The sequence below is a fragment of the Macaca thibetana genome, chromosome 2 (genome assembly GCF_024542745.1).
Source record: "Macaca thibetana thibetana isolate TM-01 chromosome 2, ASM2454274v1, whole genome shotgun sequence".
Classification (NCBI taxonomy): domain Eukaryota; kingdom Metazoa; phylum Chordata; class Mammalia; order Primates; family Cercopithecidae; genus Macaca; species Macaca thibetana.
Window position 1 is genome coordinate 33,581,011 of NC_065579.1, and position 23,814 is coordinate 33,604,824.

The following is a 23,814-nucleotide window of genomic DNA, read 5'->3' on the forward strand; positions in this document are numbered from 1 at the left end:
TTAATATCAAATATGAATATTTAATAATATTTAGTAATAATTTAGTTATTTGAGCCCTGGGAGCTTGCAGTCTAGTTTGAATACAGAAGTTGGCATACCTCTTTATAAAGTGAACAGTATTGTAACGGAGGTTCAAATAAAATACAGGGAGAAGTATTTGTTTCTAGCAGGAGAGTTGAAGAGATTGGGGAAAGTTTTACAAATGATATTACTCCTGAATTATTAAGAAAAGTTAATTTCTAAATTGTAGATTGTCTTCTAAGTAATCTGTAAGTTTGTCCCTGGGATAACACAGGAATAGACAAATAGAGCATCTGAAAATAGATACAAATTGTTACGGACTGAATTGTTTCCTTCCCTAAATTAATGCGTCAAGGTCATAAACTGCTGTACCTCAGAATGTGATGTTATTTGCAGATAGGGTTTTTATTTGGAGATAGGAAGACCATGTGAATACACAAGGTGAAGATGGTCATCTAGAAGCCAAAGAGAGAGGCCTCAGAAGAAACCAATCCTGCCAACACCTTGATCTCAGACTAGCCTCCAGAACTATGAGACAAAAATTTATATTGTTTAAGCCATTCAGTCTGCAGCACTTTGTTATGTCAGGCCTGGCAAACTAATACACAGCATATACTAGAAATGAATACATGCTAAATGTTGAATTATAATTCTGTGGAGAATGAATATATGGGGCTAGGAAAAATGGCTATCCATTTGTAAGAAAGTAGAATAGGGCCGGGCGCGGTAGCTCACGCCTGTAATCCCAGCACTTTGGGAGACTGAGGCGGGCAGATCACGAGGTCAGGAGATCAAGACCATCCTGGCTAACACGGCGAAACCCCGTCTCTACTAAAAATTAAAAAAAAAAAAATTTAGCCGGGCATGGTGGTGGGCGCCTATAGTCCCAGCTACTTGGGAGGCTGAGGCAGGATAATGGCGTGAACCCGGGAGGTGGAGCTTGCAGTGAGCCGAGATTGAGCCACTGCACTCCAGCCTGGGCGACAGAGGGAGACTCCGTCTCAAAAACAAACAAAAAAAGAAAGTAGAATAGATCTCTACTTCATTTCATACACAAAAATAAATTTTAAATGTTGTTAAATATCTAAATGTAAAAGACAAAGCATATTAGAAAACATAGAGAAAGGCCAGGCACAGTGGCTCACACCTGTAATTCCAGCACTTTGGGAGACCGAGATGGGGGGTGGCAGGGGGTGGGTCACCTGAGGTCGGGAGTTTGAGACCAGCCTGACCAACATGGTGAAACCTTGTCTCTACTAAAAATATAAAAATTAGCCAGGTTGTGGTGGCGTACATCTGTAGTAATCCCAGCTACTCAGGAGGCTAAGGCAAGAGAATTGCTTGAACCCAGGAGGTGGGGGTTGCAGTGAGCTGAGATTTCACCATTGCACTCCAGCCTGGGTGACAAAGGGAGATTCTCTCTCAAAAAAAAAAAAAAAAAAAGAGAAATATTTTATAACATCAGGATCAGGGAAACCTTTCTCAGCAAGTCAGTTAAACCCAGGAAGCAAACACTGGTGAATCTGACATGCATTAAGGGTGGTAGCAGCCCTGTGGTTGAGAGGATAACTTTGAGCCAGGTTCCTAACGCTGCAATGAATGAAGAGCCTGCCAGGGAAAGAGAACACTCTAAACAACTGCCAGGCCCAGAGAGAATGAGGCCATCTTACCACAGCACCAGCCAAGTGAGAGCTTTCTATTCACAGTGTCTCTCCTTCCAACCCCTGCCTTTGCCCTGGCAGATTCAGAAATCTCGGTGAGCAAGCTAGGAGAGCAGGAGAAATGAGAGAGTGAGACCACTCCTCTCTCATCTGCTGAAAGTAGTCAGCGCTCAGTAGGTTTCAGCCAAAGCGAAGCGAGAAGGTCAATCATGTTGAAAATATTTTCTTAGACTAGGCTATATCAAATAGAGACTGGCTTAGGATGAAATTATTGTAGGATTTTCTAGCTCCTCTGAGTAACTAAAAAAGTCATGCAGACTGCTCCAAAGTTTACTCATCTATAGAGGAAGGTGTGCACGCATGCGCGCGCGCGCACGCGCGCACACACACACACACACACACACACACACACACGGGTCATATATAAAGGGATAGTAGGAGTAGAAAATAATTTCTTTTTCTTTTTCTTCTGAGATGGAGTCTCACTCTGTAGCCCAGGCTGGAGTGCAGTGATGCGATCTCAGCTCACTGCAAGCTCTGCCTCCTGGGTTCACGCCATTCTCCTGCCTCAGCCTTCCAAGTAGCTGGGACTACAGGCGCCCGCCACCATGCAACGCTAATTTTTTTGTATTTTTAGTAGAGACAGGGTTTCACCATGTTAGCCAGGATGGTCTCCATCTCCTGACCCCGTGATCCACCTGCCTCGGCCTCCCAAAGTGCTGGAATTACAGGCATGAGCCACCGCGCCTGGCAATAATTTCTTTTTATAATATCACCCCATGACTTCCCTGTGTTCAGTGAACAACTTACACACAGAAAGAACTTACCTAGTGAAAAAAAAAAAAACCAGGGGGAACCTATTCTAGATAGAAAAGTATGGAAACCCCCTCCAAGCAGGTATGATTTAAGCTGAGGCCTAAAGAATGAAAAAGAAGGCAGCTGCATACAGGGAGAAGGATTGCTATTTTTTTTAAAGACACAAATTCAAAGAGCCAAGAGAACAGGAATGAAAATAAACGCCAATCTTCCGCAAAGAAATTTCTGTCCTCTCTTTAATGGAGTAGGGAGGGGTCTGGTCAAAATATATCTTAAACATTGTCAACCAACCACCTTGTTTCTGCCCCCATTTCCAGAATTACTTGGTCTGCCAATTTTGGAGCCTTTGGGGAATTCTGTAGTGCAAATTGGGTTTCTTCTCAGTGTTCCTTGCTGTTGCCTTAACTTTCAGCTCATTTGTTAAGTGAGTTACCACTTGTTCTTCTGTTTCCTGGCTTCTACATTGTTACCATCTGTGCTAAGTGTTGGGGACAAAATGGTCACTGAGATGAACAAGATTCCTGCCCTCATGGAGCTTATGTTCCAGTAGAGGAGACCAAAAAAAAAAAAAAAAAGAGTAAACAAATGAATTTTAAAAATAGCAAACTGTGATGGGTATTAATGGAAGAAACTCCTGTAATTAAAGTTGGAGTTTAAACTGAGGCTCTGAGATAGTGTTGATTTTGCATTCCAAAAGAGGTACTGGAATCTTGCTAATTAAAGTAAGATACACAGAACATCAACATCATCCTGGAACTTGTTAGAAATGCAGAATCTTGAGCTCTATCCCAGACCTTCCAGGTAATTCATGTGCACATGAAAGATTGAGAAGCATTGTAGTAAAACCGTATTTTTAGTTTTCATATAGAATTATCGGTAGCATGTCCACCAATTTGAAATTCCCCCATTTTCCTTAAAAAGAAAAGCCTCTTTCCTCTTCTTCTGGGTTGGTGCTAGGCCTCCCAGAAGGAGCAAATCATGACTGCTGGAGAGAAGAAGGCAACACAGCTTCAAAGACCTGCCCCAAATCCATCAAAAACAGTAAGTTTGCTGGGAGATTTGAATGTTTCTGTTAAAGGAATAATTTGGAATTCCATCCCCAGTGGGAATTCTCAAGACTGGATGAAAGAAGATGGAGTTAGAGGATTCATCGCAAACCATGGGCATGTTGGAGACAAAGATAAGCAGGTTGTGCTTGGGGATGGGTTTGAGAAAGGATGTGATTTGGGAGATTCTTGGTGGTAAGGGGGGCTCCCTGTTTCAGGTTTAGGATCCCTTCATCCTAACTTGAAAAGGACGAGAAGCTAGTGGCAGAAGAGGGAGAAGAGGGGGCATTGGGTAGAGCTGGCTCTATTTTCTGGTCCTGGGCCTAAAGCAAGAGTTGATCTCCTTGAACTAAGGCTACTAATAGCACCACTGTACCTTGACAAGAGAAAATGAGTGAGAGAGAATGTGGGAATGTGGACGCAATCAGATATCAAGTCAAGATATCACCTGATGGGAGGCCCATGTGAAGACTGATATGCAGGAATTTTCTCATGGGAAAGTGGCTGCAAGAAAAGAGATGGGCATTGGCCTGAGGAAAACCACCCCTACTGGGGAAGTGTGTTTTAAATTGTGGGCCTGATGGAAGCTCTCGAAGTGCTTTAGCAAACAGGGCCACTATCTTTCAAACTCCACCTGGGAAATCCCTCTACAGCCATGTCCTTACCTGACAGCTCCCAAACCAGTGCCTCTCAAAGTGGGGCTCCTAGCAGCATCAGCATCACTGGAGAAGTTGTCAGAAAAGCAAAATCTCTGCTCCTCCCGCAAGTCCTACAGAATTAGAAACTCTGAGGGTGGGGCCCAGCCACCTGTGCTTTAACAAGCCCTCCAGATGATTCAAATGCATGTTCAAGTTTGGCCTAAACTATGCAGAAAATGTCTTTTTTTCTTAAGTGGAGGATAAGTGTCTCATGAGTATGGAAATATTGTTGAATTTGAGAAATTAATACTTGAAACCAAAGAGCAAAAGGCATAAAAGTTGTACAGTTTATAGAGCAATTAGAAACATCAAAGTTGCTGAATGATGGTTGTAATGGGAATATAGAGGGAATTTTGAAAGTGAATTTTGGGAAAGTAAAATGCACCATCTGCAGATATAGGATAATTACTCCCTATGTGGTGAGGGCACTAAGAAAATGTTGTCCTATGAAGTAGCAGAAGTGCTTTAATCATGCAATAAGGTGGAATCTGGTGCTGCATAAACTTGTCTTGATGAGCAATATTAAATGCCTCCCATTCCTCTCTTGATTGTATTTGATGCTGTCCTTGCGGGAATGTGAGACTGGACCAGTATCTACAGATCTAGTGGGATGAGAATGATTTATCAGTGGAATTCATAATAATAAATGATTTCTGTTTTCTGAGCTAGCAGCTTCTCCATCATCCTAACTGCCGGCCCTTCACTATGTATCCAGGCTGGATTAATTCCCAGAGAACAGAGTCATTTTCCTGATAGGAACTCTTAGCACTGATTGGAAGGAGGAGATTAGTGGGGTTTTCATTTTTGTCCTGATTCAATTTGAAAATCTCATCAACTCAAAGGTATCCTGGAGACACTGTTTCTCAATTTTTCTTTCACGTTTCTCAACCTGTATTTAACCCTTGGATCTCACTCTCTTTTCTTTGTCATTCTCTTTCAATGAATATGCATTGGTATATGTTAACTAAACACCTACTGTGTGTGGTGAACAGAGCTAGATGACTTCACAAACCTACATTTTCATCCCATCTTCTTTAACATTTGAAAAAGAATAAACTGTAAAATATCTTTGTTTGTTTGTTTGTTTGTTTGTTTGTTTTTGAGGCAGAGTCTCGTTCTGTCGCCCAGGCTGGAGTGCAGTGGCCAGATCTCAGCTCACTGCAAACTCCGCCTCCCGGGTTTACTCCATTCTCCCACCTCAGCCTCTGGAGTAGCTGGGACTACAGGCGCCCGCCACCTCGCCCGGCTAGTTTTTTGTATTTTTTAGTGGAAACGGGGTTTCACCTTGTTAGCCAGGATGGTCTCCATCTCCTGACCTCGTGATCCGCCCGTCTCGGCCTCCCAAAGTGCTGGGATTACAGGCTTCAGCCACCGCGCCCAGCCTGTAAAATATCTTTCTCCTCACTCCCTTGCCACTATTTTTCCTGGTGTTGGCTTTGCCTCATTATGTTTCTTTTCAAGTGAAGAATTTGGAATTCCCCATACTTTAAGCCATTTGCAAAAAAGCAGGTTATTATTAGAAAGCACAGAGAACAAACAATATCCTTTCATTGTGGGATTGCAGCCTTAACCTATGACTTTCCTGGATTCATGGTTTCTCTTGGTTATTTTTCTATGGAGGATGAGGGGTGGGAGTGAGTTCTGCAAAATAACAGATAACTGCTTCCACTCTTTTCTTTTTCTTTTTCTTTTTGAGACGGAGTCTTGCTCTGTCGCCCAGGCTAGAGTACAGTGGCACAATCTCGGTTTACTGCAACCTCTGCCTCCCGGGTTCAAGTGATTCTCCGACCTCAGCCTCCTGTGTAGCTGGGATTACAGGCACACCCTACCATGTCCGGCTAATTTTTGTATTTTTAGTGGAGATGGGGTTTTACCATTTTGGCCAGGCTGTTCTTGAACTCCTGACCTCATGACCCACCTGCCTTGGCCTCTCAAAGTGCTGAGATTACAGGAGTGAGCTGCCGTGCTCAGCCTGCTTCCACTCTTTATTGTGCTACTTTGAAGAGGGCAGAATATACCTCTTATACTTGTGGAAGAAACACTGAGCCCTTCAGTCCTTGCAGATATAGATTGTAGCGACGAGGACTCTGGTCAGCTGTCTTTCATCAAGTCACCTGAGTCACAGTGGCAATTAAAAGTGGCATTCCTTAAAAAAAAAAAAAAAAAAGCACTTCTCCAAGCTGGGATGGCAGAGATGTCCATACTGTAAACTTAAGGAGACTATGCCTACCACCTGAGAATCAGGGTGCATAAATTCCCACATTCATATTGTATTAAATATAGAGGGAACATTGAAACCTACATCAAACAGAAACTGAGATTATAGTAGTTTTCAAAATTCGGGAAGCAGAATATCTGTATCTACAAATACAGCTTCTTTTTAACATCACCAGAATCATTTCATAAAGGAATCTTTAAGAGGTAGGTAATGATATGAACATTATTTACAGAGAATTCAGGACAGGAAGTTGCATGATTGTTTGAGAAGACGTACTTGCTTTCCAATCATAGTCTGCAAATTCCTAGCAGTCTACATTTGTATTTCTCTCTCTTTTTTTTTTTTTTTTTTTTTTTTTTTTTGGAGACAGAGTCTTGCTCTGTCACCCAAGATAGAGTGCAGTGGTAAGATCTGGGCTCACTGCAACCTCCGCCTCCCAGGTTCAAGTGATTCTCTTGACTCAGTCTCCCAAGCAGTTGGCATTACAGGCACGCACCACCACACTCAGCTAAGTTTTTGTATTTTTAGTAGAGACGAGGTTTCACCATGTTGGACAGGCTGGTCTCAAACTCCTGACCTCAAGTGATCCAACTGCCTTGGCCTCCCAAAATGCTGGGATTACCAGCGTGAGCCACCACACCTGACCTGTATGTCTCTTTAACAAGGTAACTCCGTGTCTTTCCTTCTTCAAGTTAATAGGTCCCTGATCATTCATTTCTGGGAGTGGGTTAAATGGTTCTGCAGTATACTGGAGTCAGGTTTATCTGGTTACAATCCCCTTCGCCTCTGTTTTTGTAGCTGTGGGACCTCAGCAAATGGTTACCTTCTCTGAGCTTTAGTTTCCCCATATGTTACTGTAGGATTACATGTAATTACATGTAGGATACACGTAAAGATGTTAGCACATCACCTGGCCAAAAGGCCCAATTAGTATTAGATATGATTTATATTTGTTATCAATTAAATTCCTAAAGGAATTTTAGTTGCATTTGTTTCACCCATTTTTCTTTTTTGTGCTTAATCTAATAGAACAATTTTTGTTTGGGGTTGCTGCATTTCTCCCTCCTCCCCATTTCTTTTCATCACTCACCTCAGCCCAAGAAAAAGTGATCCTGAAACAACTGTGGAAATGAAGTCTGCTTTGTGTTTGTCTGTTGGGAAAAGATTGGATAACCAGTCACGTTGTGGGGGTTTAGCAGGCTGCTGGCTTCTGCCCACAATAAAGAGGCATCTCCGAACGTTTATTTTTAAAAAGAGAAGCAAAAGGGCAGTTAGTGGATCTCAGAGGTATGTATGAATGGCACATTTCCCTGCCCCCACAATCCCTAGGGCTGCCTCTCTTTCCAGGGCCTCAAGTTGGCCCAGGGTATCTGGCCTTCTACACTTCTTGTTTTTCTGGGTCATGAACTGGCAGGGAGCATGCAACACTGCGCCCTTAGCATTCAGGTGTTTCACAAGCACACTGCTTCGCTCTTGCCCTCATTAGAGTCAGCTGTCTCCAGCATACAGAGAAGGACGTGCAGAGCCTCTGTATGCATGTTGCATGGTGCACCTGGAGAGGTGACAGAAGGGCAGGGCCTCCTCCTAGGAGCCAGCTCCAGCAGCAATATGTAAATGACTTCTTGGAATTGCCAGACTGGCCCTGGTGAGTCTGGAAGATCACCTTGCCAATGGGCCCAATGCCAGCCTGACAGATGGCCTGGGCTGCTTGCAGCGCAACCAGCTTTAGGCCATCAAGTGTGTTCCCTGAAGGCAGGTGACCCATCCAGGAGTGTCAGGGAGGCTGTCCAGGGGGACAACTCAGGCTGCAATGTAATTTCCCCAGCGCTGCCTACCTCCTCTTCCCCTCTAACTTGCAGTGCTCTCTGTGAAGAGGGAAAAACCAGGTCTTTCACCCTTAAAGAAAACTCTGGGTCACATAATTTTTGTTGATGTCCAGTCTATTCTCTACATGACAGCCCCTCACAGAAGTGACCAAATATTTCCATCAAAGGAACCAGCTACTGCAAAGTTTAAAAGGATAATAAAATAGTAAAGTCTATTTGGGGCCCTAGTTTAGAAAAACGCTGTGATCTCTATAAAGTATTAAGAAAATATTGAACTTTCAAATTTTATGATTTCATGTCCTCTAAGACCACAGACCTCTTGGCATTATTTTTCTTTTTTCTTTTTCTTTTTTTTTTTTAAGCATGAATTTTTTTTATAGAAGTTAGAAAGTAAACATATAACATTTTCTCTCACTTACAATCATAATTTTTAAAAGCCTAGGGAAAGTTAATGTTTCTGAATTCAGCCTGTGGATTGGAGGTAAGGATTCAGGGAGAGAAGGCTTTTAACTCAGAACAGAATCTGTTTGCAGCTATTGTTCAATTAATGTAAAGTATCTGGTTACTGGGCATGTTGCATAATGTATCACAGTGCAAGTCGAACGTTTTCAGTGCTGACAATGAGCTCCTTGATAACAATGAAGAGTGAGGTAATTTGTTAATTTTTTTTAGAAGTCCCCTAAAACAGTCTTCTCAAGACTGAATGAATCAACACTTTCGAGCTCAGACCGCAACTGAGCTGTGTGTCTGTGTGTGCGCATGATGATAAGAAATCTAGAAGGAAACTGGGAAAACCACATCTCATGCCCTGTTTAAGAAGTAGAAAAAGTGTCAGAAGAATTAAAATTAAGCCTCACGAGAGTCTGTGGGTATGGAAAGTCACCAGCTAGCTAATATTAACATAGCTTGCAACAGAACACTGTTGCTAGAAATAGGACAGTCGCATCACTACCACTAAGTAATTTGCATTCTCTGGACCAGCCCCTGAATTCCTATTGCCCTTTGGGCATTGCATTTCTGGACGCTTCTAGACAGTGTTCATACTTGGCTGTCTGGTTTCACCAGGAACTCTACCCAAAAGAGGAAACAGCAAGGAGAACATTTGCTTTGTTTGTAGGAGGGAAGTGGTCGAGCTACAAACAAATCTTTAGGCATCTGAGGAATTGCTAAGTTTCTAATTTCATATGGTTGCTGACAAGGAGGTGCAGACAAAGACCCTCTTGCTTTCCTCACCATGGATAGTCTCTTACCTCCATCTAGATTCTCTTATTTCAAAAAATATCCTCTCCATGCAATCAGGAGATATTTATCGACGCTGAGACACCAAAGAGCCGAAGAACAGGTATCATTTTGTTTATATTATCTTTAAAATTAATGGGTGCTTGTTCCTTGTTGCTTTTACGTCGCTTAGTGATTTCATTTGTGCTGGTTTACGTGTTTATAGGTACAGGTCAGATCCTGCTTGTGGCTGTTCAGACTTGGCAATCAGAAAGCAAGCAGGCTTGTGAGAATTTATTTAAACTTGGAACATTTAGATCCTGAGATTAAGCGGAGTTCTGTAATGAAGCCACATGCTTTCTTTCTTCTAAAGAGCTACTCTATCAAAGTTAAATTTTGAATTCTTTGATCATTTTCCTATGCCTCAGATACAAAATTTGACACTATTAATATATCAACAAAGAAAGTATCAGACCCTAGGTACACTTGTCTTCTTGTATTTATGGTTATGTTTATATAGCCAGAATTTGCAAAACAAAAAACATTTTATAAACTATAATAACCTTAAACAGATCATTAACAAGATGTAAAGATCATTCAGAAGCAGTTGGTCATTTTTGTGTGTGTAAAAGGTAGGAGGTAGAGCACTGCCGTTTTCAGTCTTTTTAGCCAATCAAAAGCTATGATTTCTAGTAGGAGATACTATCACTTGGGAACATAAACATTTTAAAAACTGTTAAAATGTCTGATCATGTCTCATTTAAAATAATGCACTCATTTTTATGGCGTGAGATTTATATCATTCCATTCCTTTGGTCTTCAAAAAAGACATTTCTAAAAATGATTTTTATGAATTTTACCAACTTGTTAGAAGAAATACTAATATCTGATCCATTTAAATCTAGTGATTCATTTAGGAAGAAGTGTGGTGGTGGTATACAAATGTGAAGGACAAATGTATAGCCATACCAAAGACCCAGCAGTCATAAATTGCTTGTGCATTGTGCTTGTAATGAGAACTGCAAAACTGTGCAGGAGATATCACCAGTGTCCTGGATTTTTTCTCCTTTGTGATATGAGATGACCCACTTAGTAAAACACTTCCAGGAAATGCAAGATAGGTTTAGGAGGCAGAAAATCCTCTCATGACAGGTTTCCCAAAAAGGCAGTGCATAATTTGGAAAATAAAAATCATTGCTACTGTTTGAGAGGAAACTGCTTGTGTGCCCTGCTTTAATAATTTTACATGGGCCAGAAATTCAAACAGACTCTGTTCACTAAGGGAGGTAGGCTGGTCCAGTTTATCTCTTACTTAGGCAAGGTGTCACCATGAAAAGACAAACCTCTTGGTTTCCAGGTTTCAGCCTGCACTTGTTTTTGAAGTAGAAAACTAGAGAACCAAGTGGTAGGGCACTAAGTTTTTGTTTGCCAATCTTTTAATGTTCAGAGGCTTCTTCAGGCCTCATTCATTATGGGAGGAAGAGAGGTGGCTGAAAGGATGAGATCGAAACTGTGGAATATGAATTGAGTGATTTTTTTTTCTTTTTTTCAGTATTGTAAATTTTCAGAGATGTGGCCATATTGTTTGCATAGTTCTACGGTTTGTTGTTTTTAGTTTATTGAAGAAGTATTACAAAATGCGTTCAGAAGACCATTAGAATTTAACCTAAAACTTCTGACTTGGACAGGGTGGGCAGTCCCCTCCCCAGTTTACAACCATTTGGGACAATCTAGGAGCAGCTGGGAGTGAGCATTGTGCTGAGTTCTTAAATTCTTGTATAAGTTAATTGAATACTTAAGAGAAATAATACATTTGATTTCTTTTTAAAGCCAAATACAGCTGTGCAGACCTAATGTCTCACATAATTAGAGACATTAGGTCAGAGTCCATAATAACTAAACTTGAAAGCTTGTTGGGAAGTTATAAAGGAGATTAATAATGTCTACAATCTTATGACCTGCATATTTGTTGCCTCTAATCCTTACATTCTTGTATAACTAATCCTTGATATAAAGGTGAAGGGATTGAGACTTAGAGCCCTTAAGAGCCCTTGTCCATGCAGCTAGAAAGTAGCAGAGGAAGATGTGAATTTCTATCTCATGGTTTTGAATTTTATCCATTTTACCATGCTTGATCCCTGAACAATCTAGTAATACCAAAATATCACCCTGCTAACTTTTCTCCTTGAGAGTATTTCTAAAATTTCCTATATTCACATACCATGGTCATAATTTTTACTGTGTTTACCATGTCTGTATGATTAACTCCTCAATATTTTTCTGTACTTAAATCACATTATTAGAGTTTATTTAGAAAAAATTTTTCATATCATAACTGTAAATGGAAAACCATTGTAATTAGCCATAAGTAAAAATAATTAATAAAAGCAAAATAATATTAAATTCTAGGTAGATACTATTGCCTGTAAAACCTCCAAACCTGAAACCTGCTCATTTGTTAATAAGGAAGATTAGCTTTTAAGAGAAAGGTTAGAGCATCCTAGGAGCCAACTGAGAAAGTTTCCTGGGTGAGGAAGGAAAGGAATTAAAAGGTAGATAATTTTTTTAATCCCAAATGATTCAGTGTTATTGAATGTAGTGTCTGCATGCCACTCAAAATCTTCTCCCACCTCACTTGGCACTGCTAGGTGCCAACCATGTTGAGGTCCACAGACTTGGGGAATATTATCCCAGAACACCATCTGCTTCTTTACTTTTGCACATTTAAATGAACTTCCCCTCTAGCCTAGAATTCTCTCCTTTACTTACAACTTGCCCACCTGGAGGTCTCCTGTACATCCTTCAAGACTCAGATTAAATGGGTTGAGTGAAAAGCTTTCTCCAGTGCTGCTGGGAAGAGTGAAATCTTCCTTTTCCAAGATATTTTGTTTGCTTCAGATAAGGCCCTTACTACATCCTATGTAGTAAATAATGTGATTTCATGTCAACATTTGTGCACCACACACACATGACACAGGATGTTATCTTGTTTTTTGTTCCCTCAGGCACACTGGAGCCTGGCAGATACTGGTGTAAAGGTGACCCACACAACAGGCAGAGGGTACACACTGGATTGCCTGTGACACAAGTGCCTTTACTAGACCTATAAGGTCCCCATACCCCTTTTCTGTGGTCCAAATTATGATCATTGTTATATACACCTTGTTCATGTATGCTTTCTTGTTTAAAGCTTCCCCTGGTGCTCTTCTCCTTGCACTTGGTGTCATACAGACAAGAAGATTTGACACGAGGGTTGATTTGTTCGGCAGCTTTTTCTGATGGTGGTAGTGTTATTCCTGTGATACAGCAATCAATAGGTTGGTAGGTTATTTATCAAATTGAGAACAAATATTTCATCCTTTGCTTCCCTAGATTCTCTTGTAGCAAGTGTTTCACAAAGCCAAATCCCCACATAGGTAGAAGATTAAGAGTATTAATTAGATGAAGATGCTGAAGGTTGGGAAAATTTGTTAACCTTTCTCTCAAAATTATTCAAATGGTGTGGTAGTAACGGTGGTAGTGGTGAACATGGTGGGCAACCTGAGCCTAAATGGAGTCTCAGATGAGTTTGAGTAGGTGTGCTGAATGCATGCATAAGGGTGTTTGGTTTCAGTTATGTGATTTTGGTCTGAGGGCAACATCCAGTGCCTGGCTCAGATGTTGGTGTCTAGTTTATAAGGAATGAGCGAGACTTGGAGGTAATGTTCTCCTAAGTACTAGAGACTCAGCAGCCTGACCTGTGGCTCAGGTGACCAAGCGGGACACTGAGTGTGGAAGGGAGAATTTGCTCCACTTCTGGGCTGACTGAAGTCTAGCTTTAGCCCAGGGATGCCTGCCAAGAACCAAGTACGCCATGAACCCCTGGGGAGTACTGCTCTTAGGGGCCAGCACCATTGGTCTACATATGACTGCTAGCACCAAACAATGAGAGAAGACAGTTTGTGAGCTCATGTGGGACAGCCTGTTCTCTCTCCCTGGGTGAGTTCCTCTATTCCCATGGTTTGAAACACCTATTTGCTGAAAACTCCCAAATGTTTATATCCAGAGCACTTCCGCCTTGCATCCAATCATCTACTTGATATCTCCATCTGAATGTCTTGTGAATGTTGCAGACTGAATGTGTCCAAGGAGAACTCCACAAGCTCCAAACATATTCCTCCCCAGATTTTTCCATTGATCAACACAAAAGCTCAAACCAGAAAGCTAGGAGTCACCTTGGCACCTCTCTTTTTCCCTTTCTCTCCCTTACGTCCCCTTCCTAATCCTTCAGTAAGACTTCTAAAATAGTTACTGAATTCTCCATCTTCACCCTTCCAATCCTGCCAACCATCCTCTCTTATTCGAACTATTGCAATAGTTTTCCAATTCGTGTCTCCACGTTCACTCTGGTTATCCTACAATCTGTGTTCCCTGTAGCAGTCAGAATGTTCTGCTTTAAATGAAAATCTTATTTTAGCTCAATGCTGGGAATATGATATTATTTTGTTTGCTAGTTTAGTCCCAGTGCTAAGCATAAATCTGGCATATAGATGGTAAGTTAATGTAATTTAATCTAAGAAGGGGACTTTGTAAGTATTAGAGAAGCCGTGGGGCTGGAGGGTTCATGGGGCTGAGATGTTGTTATGCAGGTGAGGGTAAGAGATGGTGAAAATAGGATTATTACCCTTAGTAAGCAGAGGCTGTTGAGATCTAGGGGAAATCACATAGAGGAATTTATTTTACAGACATGAAACTAGTGTCACAAACTAAGAGATTTGCCCAAGCTCGCATGGTTCACCTGTGTCACTGCTGGGATTAGAATTTGGTTCGCTTGACTCTCATTTCGGTGACCTTTCTGTTATGTATAGTGAGCCCCTAAGCAGAGATGTACAAAAAGACCATATGAGAAAAAAAACTCTACAGACTGGGTCCAGAGAATAGGTGATGCCTGAGCGTCAACTTATCAATAACAAATGAGACCTTTTGATGAGAGACTGAGGCAGAGCGGAGCCTGCTCTTTTGTGCCTTGTCCCTCAGCTTACCTGCCCTTCAACAGCCTTGCCAGTCTGAATCCCCCCTTCTATGTGTCCCTGCAGGAGGAAAGCAGACTAGGAGTCAGAAAACACAGGCCAGCTAATTTAATCTACAAGAATTTGGGATGACCTGTACCAATGCCTCACTCTCTTGAATAGAGACTTTTTTTTTTGGATTGAGAAATACCATTTAAGCGCTGACCTGACAAGTCTTGCCTGTTTAACAGTGAATCTGCTTAAAATGAGGACAGTGGTCTTTGGGCCCAGGGGGCATGTACTATAGTTACATTTTAATTACAGAGTAGAATCAAATTTTGTTTTGGAGGCTGTTCTAAAGTTTCCTTTCAGTGGCTTAAGAAAATGTTTCTAGTTGGAACAGGATCACTGGATTTCTTTTTTTTTCCTTTGCTGCTTTGTTTCTTAATGAATGCTAACCTCAAAGTTGCATTGTTAAATAAATATTTGAGTTTAATTTGAATTTTAGAAACTTATTTCTGCATTTTGACTCTCATACTTGCTCTGAATTATACTATAAAATTAAGAACTCCCCACTCCAAAGAAAACTATATTGAGATTTCCAAGGATAAATAAGGATTTGAGGTTGTTGATGTAGGCTCTGATTCTTTAGGTAAAATGATAGACATTTCACTACAACTTGATTTAAGAAATGTTTTTAGCTCCATAAAGTCAGTAAGTTGGTTATATCTTGAGTGTATACCAAAGCTATTCATTGTAAAAAGTCTTTTTAAAAAGTCATGAAATGCTATCCATTGTCAGTTCAAGTGATATATGAGGGGAAACTGAAAGTGCTTATCCCATGTCCTTGTGCTTGAGTAGAAAAAAAGTTTCAGTCCTTCACAAACAGGAGGAAAACATTTTCCTTGTAGAACTTAATAAATGTTATCTTATTTATGCCTAGTGTTCCATTATTGGAACGCTAAGCATGTGGGAGTTATTTACATCCTACTGCTCAAGGCCATCGCCAAGGTCTGATTGTAAAAATTCAGAAAATTGCAACCTTGGGCATAAATGGGTTAAGATAGAGGACAGAGAGTCTATGCCACTACTGTGGAGGAATTTGTATAATTATATACAGGTAACATTGACACTTAAATTGTGACAACATGAAGTTGAACTTTAATATTTCTGATTATTAAATGTGACATTAAAAATGGAACTATTTTATTATGGTAATGACAAACTTTTCCTCTATCTGAAGGGAGAGAATTTTTAAAAGAGCTATGTATCTACCAAAAATTAAAAAGCTACCAATGGTTTTTCACATTATCTGCAAGACGCCTGAGAGTTATCATCGATAGCTTGCATAAAGATAAATGGCTTTGGCTGGGTGCGGTGGCTCAAGCCTGTAATCCCAGCACTTTGGGAGGCCGAGACGGGAGGATCACGAGGTCAAGAGATCGAGACCATCCTCGCTAACACGATGAAACCCCGTCTCTACTAAAAATACAAAAAAAAAAAAAAAAAAAAATTAGCCGGGCGTGGTGGCGGGCGCCTGTAGTCCCAGCTACTCGGGAGGCTGAGGCAGGAGAATGGCGTAAACCCGGGAGGTGGAGCTTGCAGTGAGCTGAGATCCGGCCACTGCACTCCAGCCTGGGCGACAGAGCGAGACTCTGTCTCAAGAAAAAAAAAAAAAGATAAATGGCTTTCTAGTTGCCAGCAACCACCCTCATGGTCTTTCTCTCTCCCAAACCTGTCTTCACTATCTAAGAAGATATCACCATCCTGATATTTAGGTAGAGGCCTAAGTTCATCTATGGTGCTTTCTGCTCCCTTAGTCAATACTTAATCTATCACTAACTCCCTTCAATTCTACCCCTAAATAACTCCCAAACCAGTTGGTCTACTTCCCTCTTTCACCACCCTAGCCCAAAGACCATCATTACTTCTTGCCCGAAATACTGTAATACCTTCCTCATTGGTCTCCCAATAATCCACCCTACAGTCAGAGAGGTCTTCTGAACACTACCCCTTAGCCCCATGCTTATGATCTTTCACTGGCTTCCATTTGCTTTTTGGATACAGACAAAGCTCCCTAACATGGAGGGGTTTGTGTGGTCCAGCTCTGATTCTCTCCCTGCTGCATGTTGACCTTGCCCCCTGTATTAGTCAGCGTTCTCTAAAGGGACAGAACTGGAGGATATTTGAACATATGACAGGGAGTTTGTTAGGAGAACTGACTCACATGAGTCACACGATCACAAGGGGAAGTCTCACAATAGGCCATCTGCAAGCTGAGGAGCAAGGAAGTCAGTCTGAGTCCCAAAACCTCAGAAGTAGGGAAGCTGACTGTGCAGCCTTCAGTCTGTAGCCAAAGGCCTGAGAGGCCCTGGTAAATCACTGGGTTAAGTCCAGGAGTCCAAAACCTGAAGAACTTGGAGTCTGATGTTCCAGGGCAAGAATCATCCAGCATGGGAGAAAGATGAAGGCCGGAAGACTCAGCCAGTTTCCTCATGTCACTTTCTTCTGCCTGCTTTATTCTTGCTGTGCTGGCAGCTGATTAGATGGCGCCTACCCAGATTGAGGGTGGGTCTGCCTGTCCCTGTCCACTGACGCAAATGTTAATCCCCTTTGGCAACACCCTCATAGGCACATAGGAACAATACTTTGCATCCTTCAATCCAATCAAGTTGACACTCAATATGAATCACACCCCCTGTTCTCTGAACCCTAGCTATAGCACCCTTCTTCTATGTATGCAAGTTTTCCTGCTACTTCCTGGCTAGGGCCTTTGTTCCAATAATCATCTTTCTATCCTCCCTCAGTTAGTATCTACTCTTCCTTCAGATTTTAATTCAATATTAACTCCTTTAGGGCAGCCTTTTCTGACTTTTCCACCTTGCTTCATTACATCCTTTGAAGGCACTTGGTAACTCTCCTTTGCTATATTTATCCTAGTAGCAATTTCGCATCTTTCTGTGGGGGCTATTTGATTCCCAATGTATCCCAGGTGACTAGCAAAGTGCCTGACAGATGGAAGGCACTGAATACAAGTTTGTGGAATGAGTGAATGTGGGGAGTAGGGGTGCAATGAATTCTCTCTCGAGACTGAAATACTTGAAATAATTCTGGATTATTTCAAGACTTTGTGAGGAAGATATATGACTGCTTTTGTATATGTGTTTGTGTATGTGTTTTGTAAGAATCATAGGGCTATAGTACCAGAATGGCTGAGTGATTAAGGTATTGGACTTAAGAATCATAGGGCTAATTCATGAAGAAAGATAGGTATGCATTTGGGAGGTTCCAGAGGAAATAACCATGACCAATGGGTAGAATTGCAGGGAGGCGTTATGATATACTAATAAAGCTGAACTTTCTAAAAATGAAAGGTAAAGGAATGAACTATCTTCTGCAGAGTGCAGGGGTATGTGGCCCCTCCTTAGGGGATGTTGTGGCAATGGTTTCTGCATCATAAAAGAGAAGATAAAATGACTTATTAGGTTGCAGCTCTGATGTTCTAGTATAATAGGCAATAGAGAGATGAACAATTCAGATATTTTAGAAATAAGGAGAGGGCAGAGGGTATAGATGTATCAGTTAGAATTCTCCTGTTTTATTTGGTTAGTGGTGAATACTCCATAGTCTTAGCATGTTGCTCTAGAGTCTAAGACCAAGGAAGACAGAATCAAATGCCTTTGGTGATTACAGTAGCATGTAATTCTCCATCAAGGGAAAAAAATATAGTTATATCTAGCAAAGACCTCAAGTGAAGAGCTATGTACCTGTGACCAGCTTTTCTAAGCCTAATTGACCACTTAACTACTTCTAATCCATAGTTTATAGGTTATCTAACCCCCTCCAGTATAACGATAAATTGCTAACTATACATAGCAGTCATTGATGAGTGGGGGCACCAAGAAATTTCAGGTTATTTTGTGGCACTTTAACCACTGCTGTTTTTTCTTCTTCTTCAATCAAGCCTCTTGTACCTTCAGATTTTCTTTAATGCAGTCATTGCTGACAACTTGCTGTTTCTTATGGTCCCTTCTGAAGGTGTTCCATCCTTCTTGTCCACAGCATCACAGCTGTGAAGTGTCAGATAAGCCTAAGAGACCCCTGGACCCTGGGTTGACTTCTGAGCTAGTTCTAATCCTTTCATTTACTTTAAAATTTTTCTAATCTACTGTGCTTAGGTGCCTGTGAAACATGGGAGTCAGTAAATGGATGAATATCAAAACTGTTGCTTTGTCTTTGAAATAAGCACATTATTAGAATAAGAAATTGAATTAGAAATCACAACAAATTACAAATCCGAATGACAAATATCACAAGCATCAAAAAATCTAGGAAATAAGTGTTTTTACCAATTAAAAGTTAACAGATGCATCCTAAAATATTTTGTTCTTACATTGTGGGGGCCATGGGGTCTTTAACCACCTCCTCATACAGTGATGGTTTTTAAATATTCTGTGAAGAGATAGTACAAAGAGAATTTGGATACTGCCCTAATACAGTTAATTTATGATTATTTTTCATTAAAACAAACATAAAGTGCAAAACCTTTTTCTGTGAGTGGCAGTGTAGCTTCTTATAAAGATTCCTAAATTTGCTATCCCATTCCATGTTTTAGACAGTTCATCTACAACAGTTTATTTGTTAACTTTTGTTCAGAATGAAAGATGACATATTTTTGCACCTTGTACAGACAGTCTCATGTCTTGACAGAAAACGAAATGAAGTACCCACATATGTTGTACTGTTCATGATTTGCTGTGAAGAGAGCAAGAAAAATGTTGGAATTATTTCTTTCCTACTCACCCTAAAGGTGGCATATTAGTAAGGCTATTTCAGGAGATACAACTTGGGTTATGCATTCAACAATAAAACATTTTAAATTTGTATTAAATGCCTTATATGTGTCAGGCACTTGACAAGGTGCTTTACATATGTGGCAATTTCTTTCTCATAATAACCTTGCTAAGTCAGTGGTATTATCCCCATTTTATGGATGAGAGAACTGAGGTTTCAAGAGGTAAAATAACTTGCTACATAGCTCATAAATGATGACTTTGAGATTTTAGCTCCAGGTTTGTTTGTCTGACCCCAAAGCCCAATTCATTCCCTCATACACAGATACCTCCCATAGATAGGATTCCTTTCTCTCCTTCTCCCCTTCACTCCTTCCTTTTTTATTTTTTCCTTCCTTTTTTCTTTGACCTCAGATTTTCTCTCATTAATGAGGATAAAGGATTTGAAAATAAAGCCATCACAACTATTGTGTTGGGAAGATACCTTAAATCTCTTTTAGAATGAGAAATACAGGTGGAAATACAGATTTTTGCAAAGTTCAAAGTTTATTCCATTTGGGAGACTTTGTTTAAGAAAAAGAATATAAAATCTGTATCAGGTTTATCGGCATGGTGTGGTGGCTCACACCTGTATTTGTGAGGCTGAGGTGGGTGGATTACTTGAGATCAGGAGTTCAAAACCAGCCTGACAACATGGTGAAACCCTGTCTCTACTAAAAATACAAAAATTAGCCAGGCTTGGTGGCATGCATCTGTAGTCCCAGCTACTTGGGAGGCTGAAGCAGGAGAATCACTTGAACCTGGGAGGCAGAGGTTGCAGTGAGCCGAGATCGCGCCACTGCACTCCAGCCTGGGTAACAGAGTGAGACCTTGTCTCAAAAGTCTGTGTCAGGGTCGTCTGGGGGTGAGGTATTTATTATGGGAATTGACTCATGCAATTATGGAGGCAGAGAAATCCCATAATCTGCTGTCTGTAAGCTTGAGAACCAGGAAAGCCAGCAATGTAATTTATTCAGAGTCAGAAGGCGTAAGAACTGGGAGCACTAATATCTGAAGGCAGGAGAAGATTGATGTTCCAGTTCAGAGAAAGCAAATTCACCCTTCCTCTGCCTTTTTGTCCTACTTGGATCCTCAATGGATTGAATGAGGGACATTCACACTGATGAGGGTGAATCTTCTTTACTCAGTCCACTGATGCAAATGCTAATCTCTTCCCCAAATACCTCACAGACACACCCAGAAATAATATGGTTTTTTTCCCAGCGATCTGACCATCCCTTAGCCCAGTAAAATTGACACATAAAATTAACATCACAAAATTGTCAATATTAAATTAGATACGAAGTGAATATTTATTTAGAATGGAAGAAGAAATCAAAATAAATTACAAATCTAAGTGACAGATCCATAGGCATCACAAAATCTAGGAAATAAGTGTTTTTACCAATTAAAAGTTAATGAATGCACCCTAAAATGTTTTGTTCCTACAATGTGAGGGCCGCAGGATCTTTAATGACCTCCTCACACAATGATGATTTATTTTTATTTTATTTTATTAAAAATTTTTTATTTTGAGATGGAGTCTCGCTCTGTCGCCCAGGCTGGAGTGCAGTGGCGCGATCTTGGTTCACTGCAAGCTCTGGCTCCCGGGTTCACGCCATTCTCCTGCCTCAGCCTCTCGAGTAGCTGGGACTACAGGCACCTGCCACTACGCCTGGCAAATATTTTTTCTGTATTTTTGGTAGAGATGGGGTTTCATCATATTAGTCAGGATGGTCTCAATCTCCTGACCTCGTGATCTACCCGCCTCAGCCTCCCAAAGTGCTGGGATTACAAATGTGAGCCACTGTGCCCAGTCTTTATTATTTATTTATTTGTTTATTTATTTTAAGAGACAGGGTTTCAACATGTTGGCCAGGGTGGTCCCGAACTCCTGGCTTCAGGTGATCTGCCTGCTTCTGCCTTCCAAAGTGCTGAAGTTATGGGTGTGAGCCGTCGTGCTTGGCTGATTTTTTTAACATTCTATAAAGGGATAATGGAAAGATAATTCAGACATAGTTAATTACTTTTCATGAGAGTCTAGAAAAGTTCCATCGCCTAGCTTTTTGCTCTGTTTCTCCCTTACTACCCACATACTTCAGGTGCTGAGCACCATGGGACATATTTATATTAAGATTTCAGCCCACTGATTTAGTATAGGTAGTAGGGATATTCCTGTATGTCATTTCTCCACCAAAACATTTAGCAATAACTTTAACCATGCACAGGCATGACTACAAACCACAATTATATAATCCACTAAATCCAAATGAAATCTCAGCGTTTCCCCATCTCAACTTTCTTTGAGCCAGATCCAAGATATACCTATGGCCACCTCAGTGCTACCTGATAGGAGTAGAATTGTAAAGGAGGGAAAGTCAGTAAAAAGAGTGCCCTCAAGCCAATTGCAGTTAAAATATATTTTGCAAATTTTTATTGAAACATAAGATTATGAGAACATTGCTACAGTCTTTCTCATGGCCTTGAAAGAGGGTTCTGCAAGTGAGGGACCTTGAAGCTTAAGCTTTGTTGGCTTCCAAGAAAACCCAGCTCTGGAAGAAAGGTGTAACCAAAAAAATGGTATTATACTATAATACACAAGAGTCCATGCCATATAGCACTTCAAAAAGATGATGTTGTATGAGATCCTATTCTGAGCAGCTTCAGCTCCCAAACTCGTTGAATGAAGTAGAGGACGTTCTTTCAGTATATTTTATAAATAATATGTTGAAGATACAGATGTTCTGGTACTGCTAAAACTCAAAGCTTTGTCTCAGACTCCTCTGCCACATTTATATTCAAAAAAGAATTATTTGCAAAGGGATTCTTTGCAAATGCAAATAGATCTTTATACTCCTATATTAGTCTAATTAATATTAAACACACCATTTACTATACTTTCAAGCAGACCAGTTAACACACACATAGAGAAAGACTATGTTATTGCTGTTTAAGATTACATAGTAGAAAAATTAAAACATCACTAAGGAAAGATAAAGTCTTTAGGAATTCATTAAGATGTAATCAAGCTTTTGCAAACTCATGTGTTATTTGCATTTATAGCATAGTGATAAGGTTTAGCTGTGTTCCCACCCAAATCTCAACTTGAATTGCATCTCCTAGAATTCGTAGGTGTTGTGGGAGGGACCCAGGTGGAGGTAACTGAATAATTAAATCATGGGGGCTGGTCTTTCCCATGCTATTCTCGTTATAGTGAATAAGTCTCACGAGATCTGATGGGTTTACCAGGGGTTTCTGCTTTTGCTTCTTCCTCATTTTCTCTTGCTGTCACCATGTAAGAAGTGCCTTTTGCCTTCCACCAAGATTCTGAGGTCTCCCTAGTCATGTGGAACTGTCATGTGGAACCAATTAAATCTCTTTTTCTTACCAGTCTCTGGCATATCTTTATCAGCAGCGTGAAAACAGACTAATACAGTAAATTGATACCAGTAGAGTGGGATGTTGCTGAAAAGATACTCGAAAATGTGGAAGTGACTTTGGAACTGGGTAACAGCAGTGGTTGGAACAGTTTGGAGGGCTCAGAAGAAGACAGGAAATTTTGGGAAAGTTTGGAACTTCCTAGAGACTTGTTGAATGGCTTTGTCCAAAATGCTGATAGTGATATGGACAATAAGGTCCAGGCTGAGGTGGTCTCAGAAGATGAAGAACTTGTTGAGAAACGGAGTAAAGGTGACTCGTTATGTTTTAGCAAAGAGATTGGCAGCATTTTGCCCCTGCTCTAGAGATTTGTGGAACTTTGAACTTAAGAAAGATGATTTAGGATACCTGACGGAAGAAATTTCTAAGCAGCAAAACATTCAAGAGGTGACTGTTAAAGACATTCAGTTTTATAAGGGAAGCAGAGCATAAAAGTTTGGAAAATTTGCAGCCTGACTATGTGATAGAAAAGGAAAACCCATTTTCTGGGAAGAAATTCAAGTTGGCTGCAGAAATTTTCACAAGTAGCAAGGAACCTAATGATAATCCCTAAGACCATGGGGAAAATATCTCCAGGCCATGTCAAAGACCTTCACAGCAACCCCCCATCACAGGCCTGAAGGCCCAGGAGGAAAAAGTGGTTTCATGGGCTGGGCCCAGGATCCCTGTGCTGTGTGCAGCCTTGGGACTTGGTGCCCTGTGTTCCAGCCACTCCAGCCATGGCTGAAAGGGGCCAATGTACAGCTCAGGTTATGGCTTCAGAGGGTGGAAGCCCCAAGCCTTGGCAGCTTCCATGTGTTGTTGAGCCTGCGGATGCACTGAAGTCAAGAATTGAGGTTTGGGAACCTCCACCTAGATTTCAGAATATGTATGGAAACACCTGGATTCCCAGGAAAATGTTTGCTACAGGGGTGGGGTCCTCATGGAGAACCTCTGCTAGAGCAGTGTGGAAGGGAAATGTGGAGTCAGAGCCCCCATACAAAGTCCCTACTGGGGTGCTGCCTAGTCCAGCTGTGAGAAGAGGGCCACCATCCTCCAGACCCCAGAATGGT

At 40.9% G+C, this 23,814-nt stretch overlaps 1 protein-coding gene across 3 annotated transcripts in view; it reads left to right on the forward strand.

Moving 5' to 3' along the window:
* The window catches only part of ATP2C1 (ATPase secretory pathway Ca2+ transporting 1), a 178,846-nt gene that overhangs the window by 11,280 nt on the left and 143,752 nt on the right, over nt 1-23,814 (forward strand). For 2 of the 3 annotated variants that reach the window (XM_050777726.1, XM_050777735.1), the window contains exon 1: nt 9,152-9,628. The exons of the other annotated variant lie outside the window; for it this stretch is intronic. In XM_050777726.1, the coding sequence (XP_050633683.1) occupies nt 9,521-9,628 (108 nt within the window). In that variant the 5' untranslated portion in view covers nt 9,152-9,520. Of the gene's footprint in view, nt 1-9,151; nt 9,629-23,814 lie in introns of those variants that run through there. 3 annotated transcript variants of the gene reach the window in all.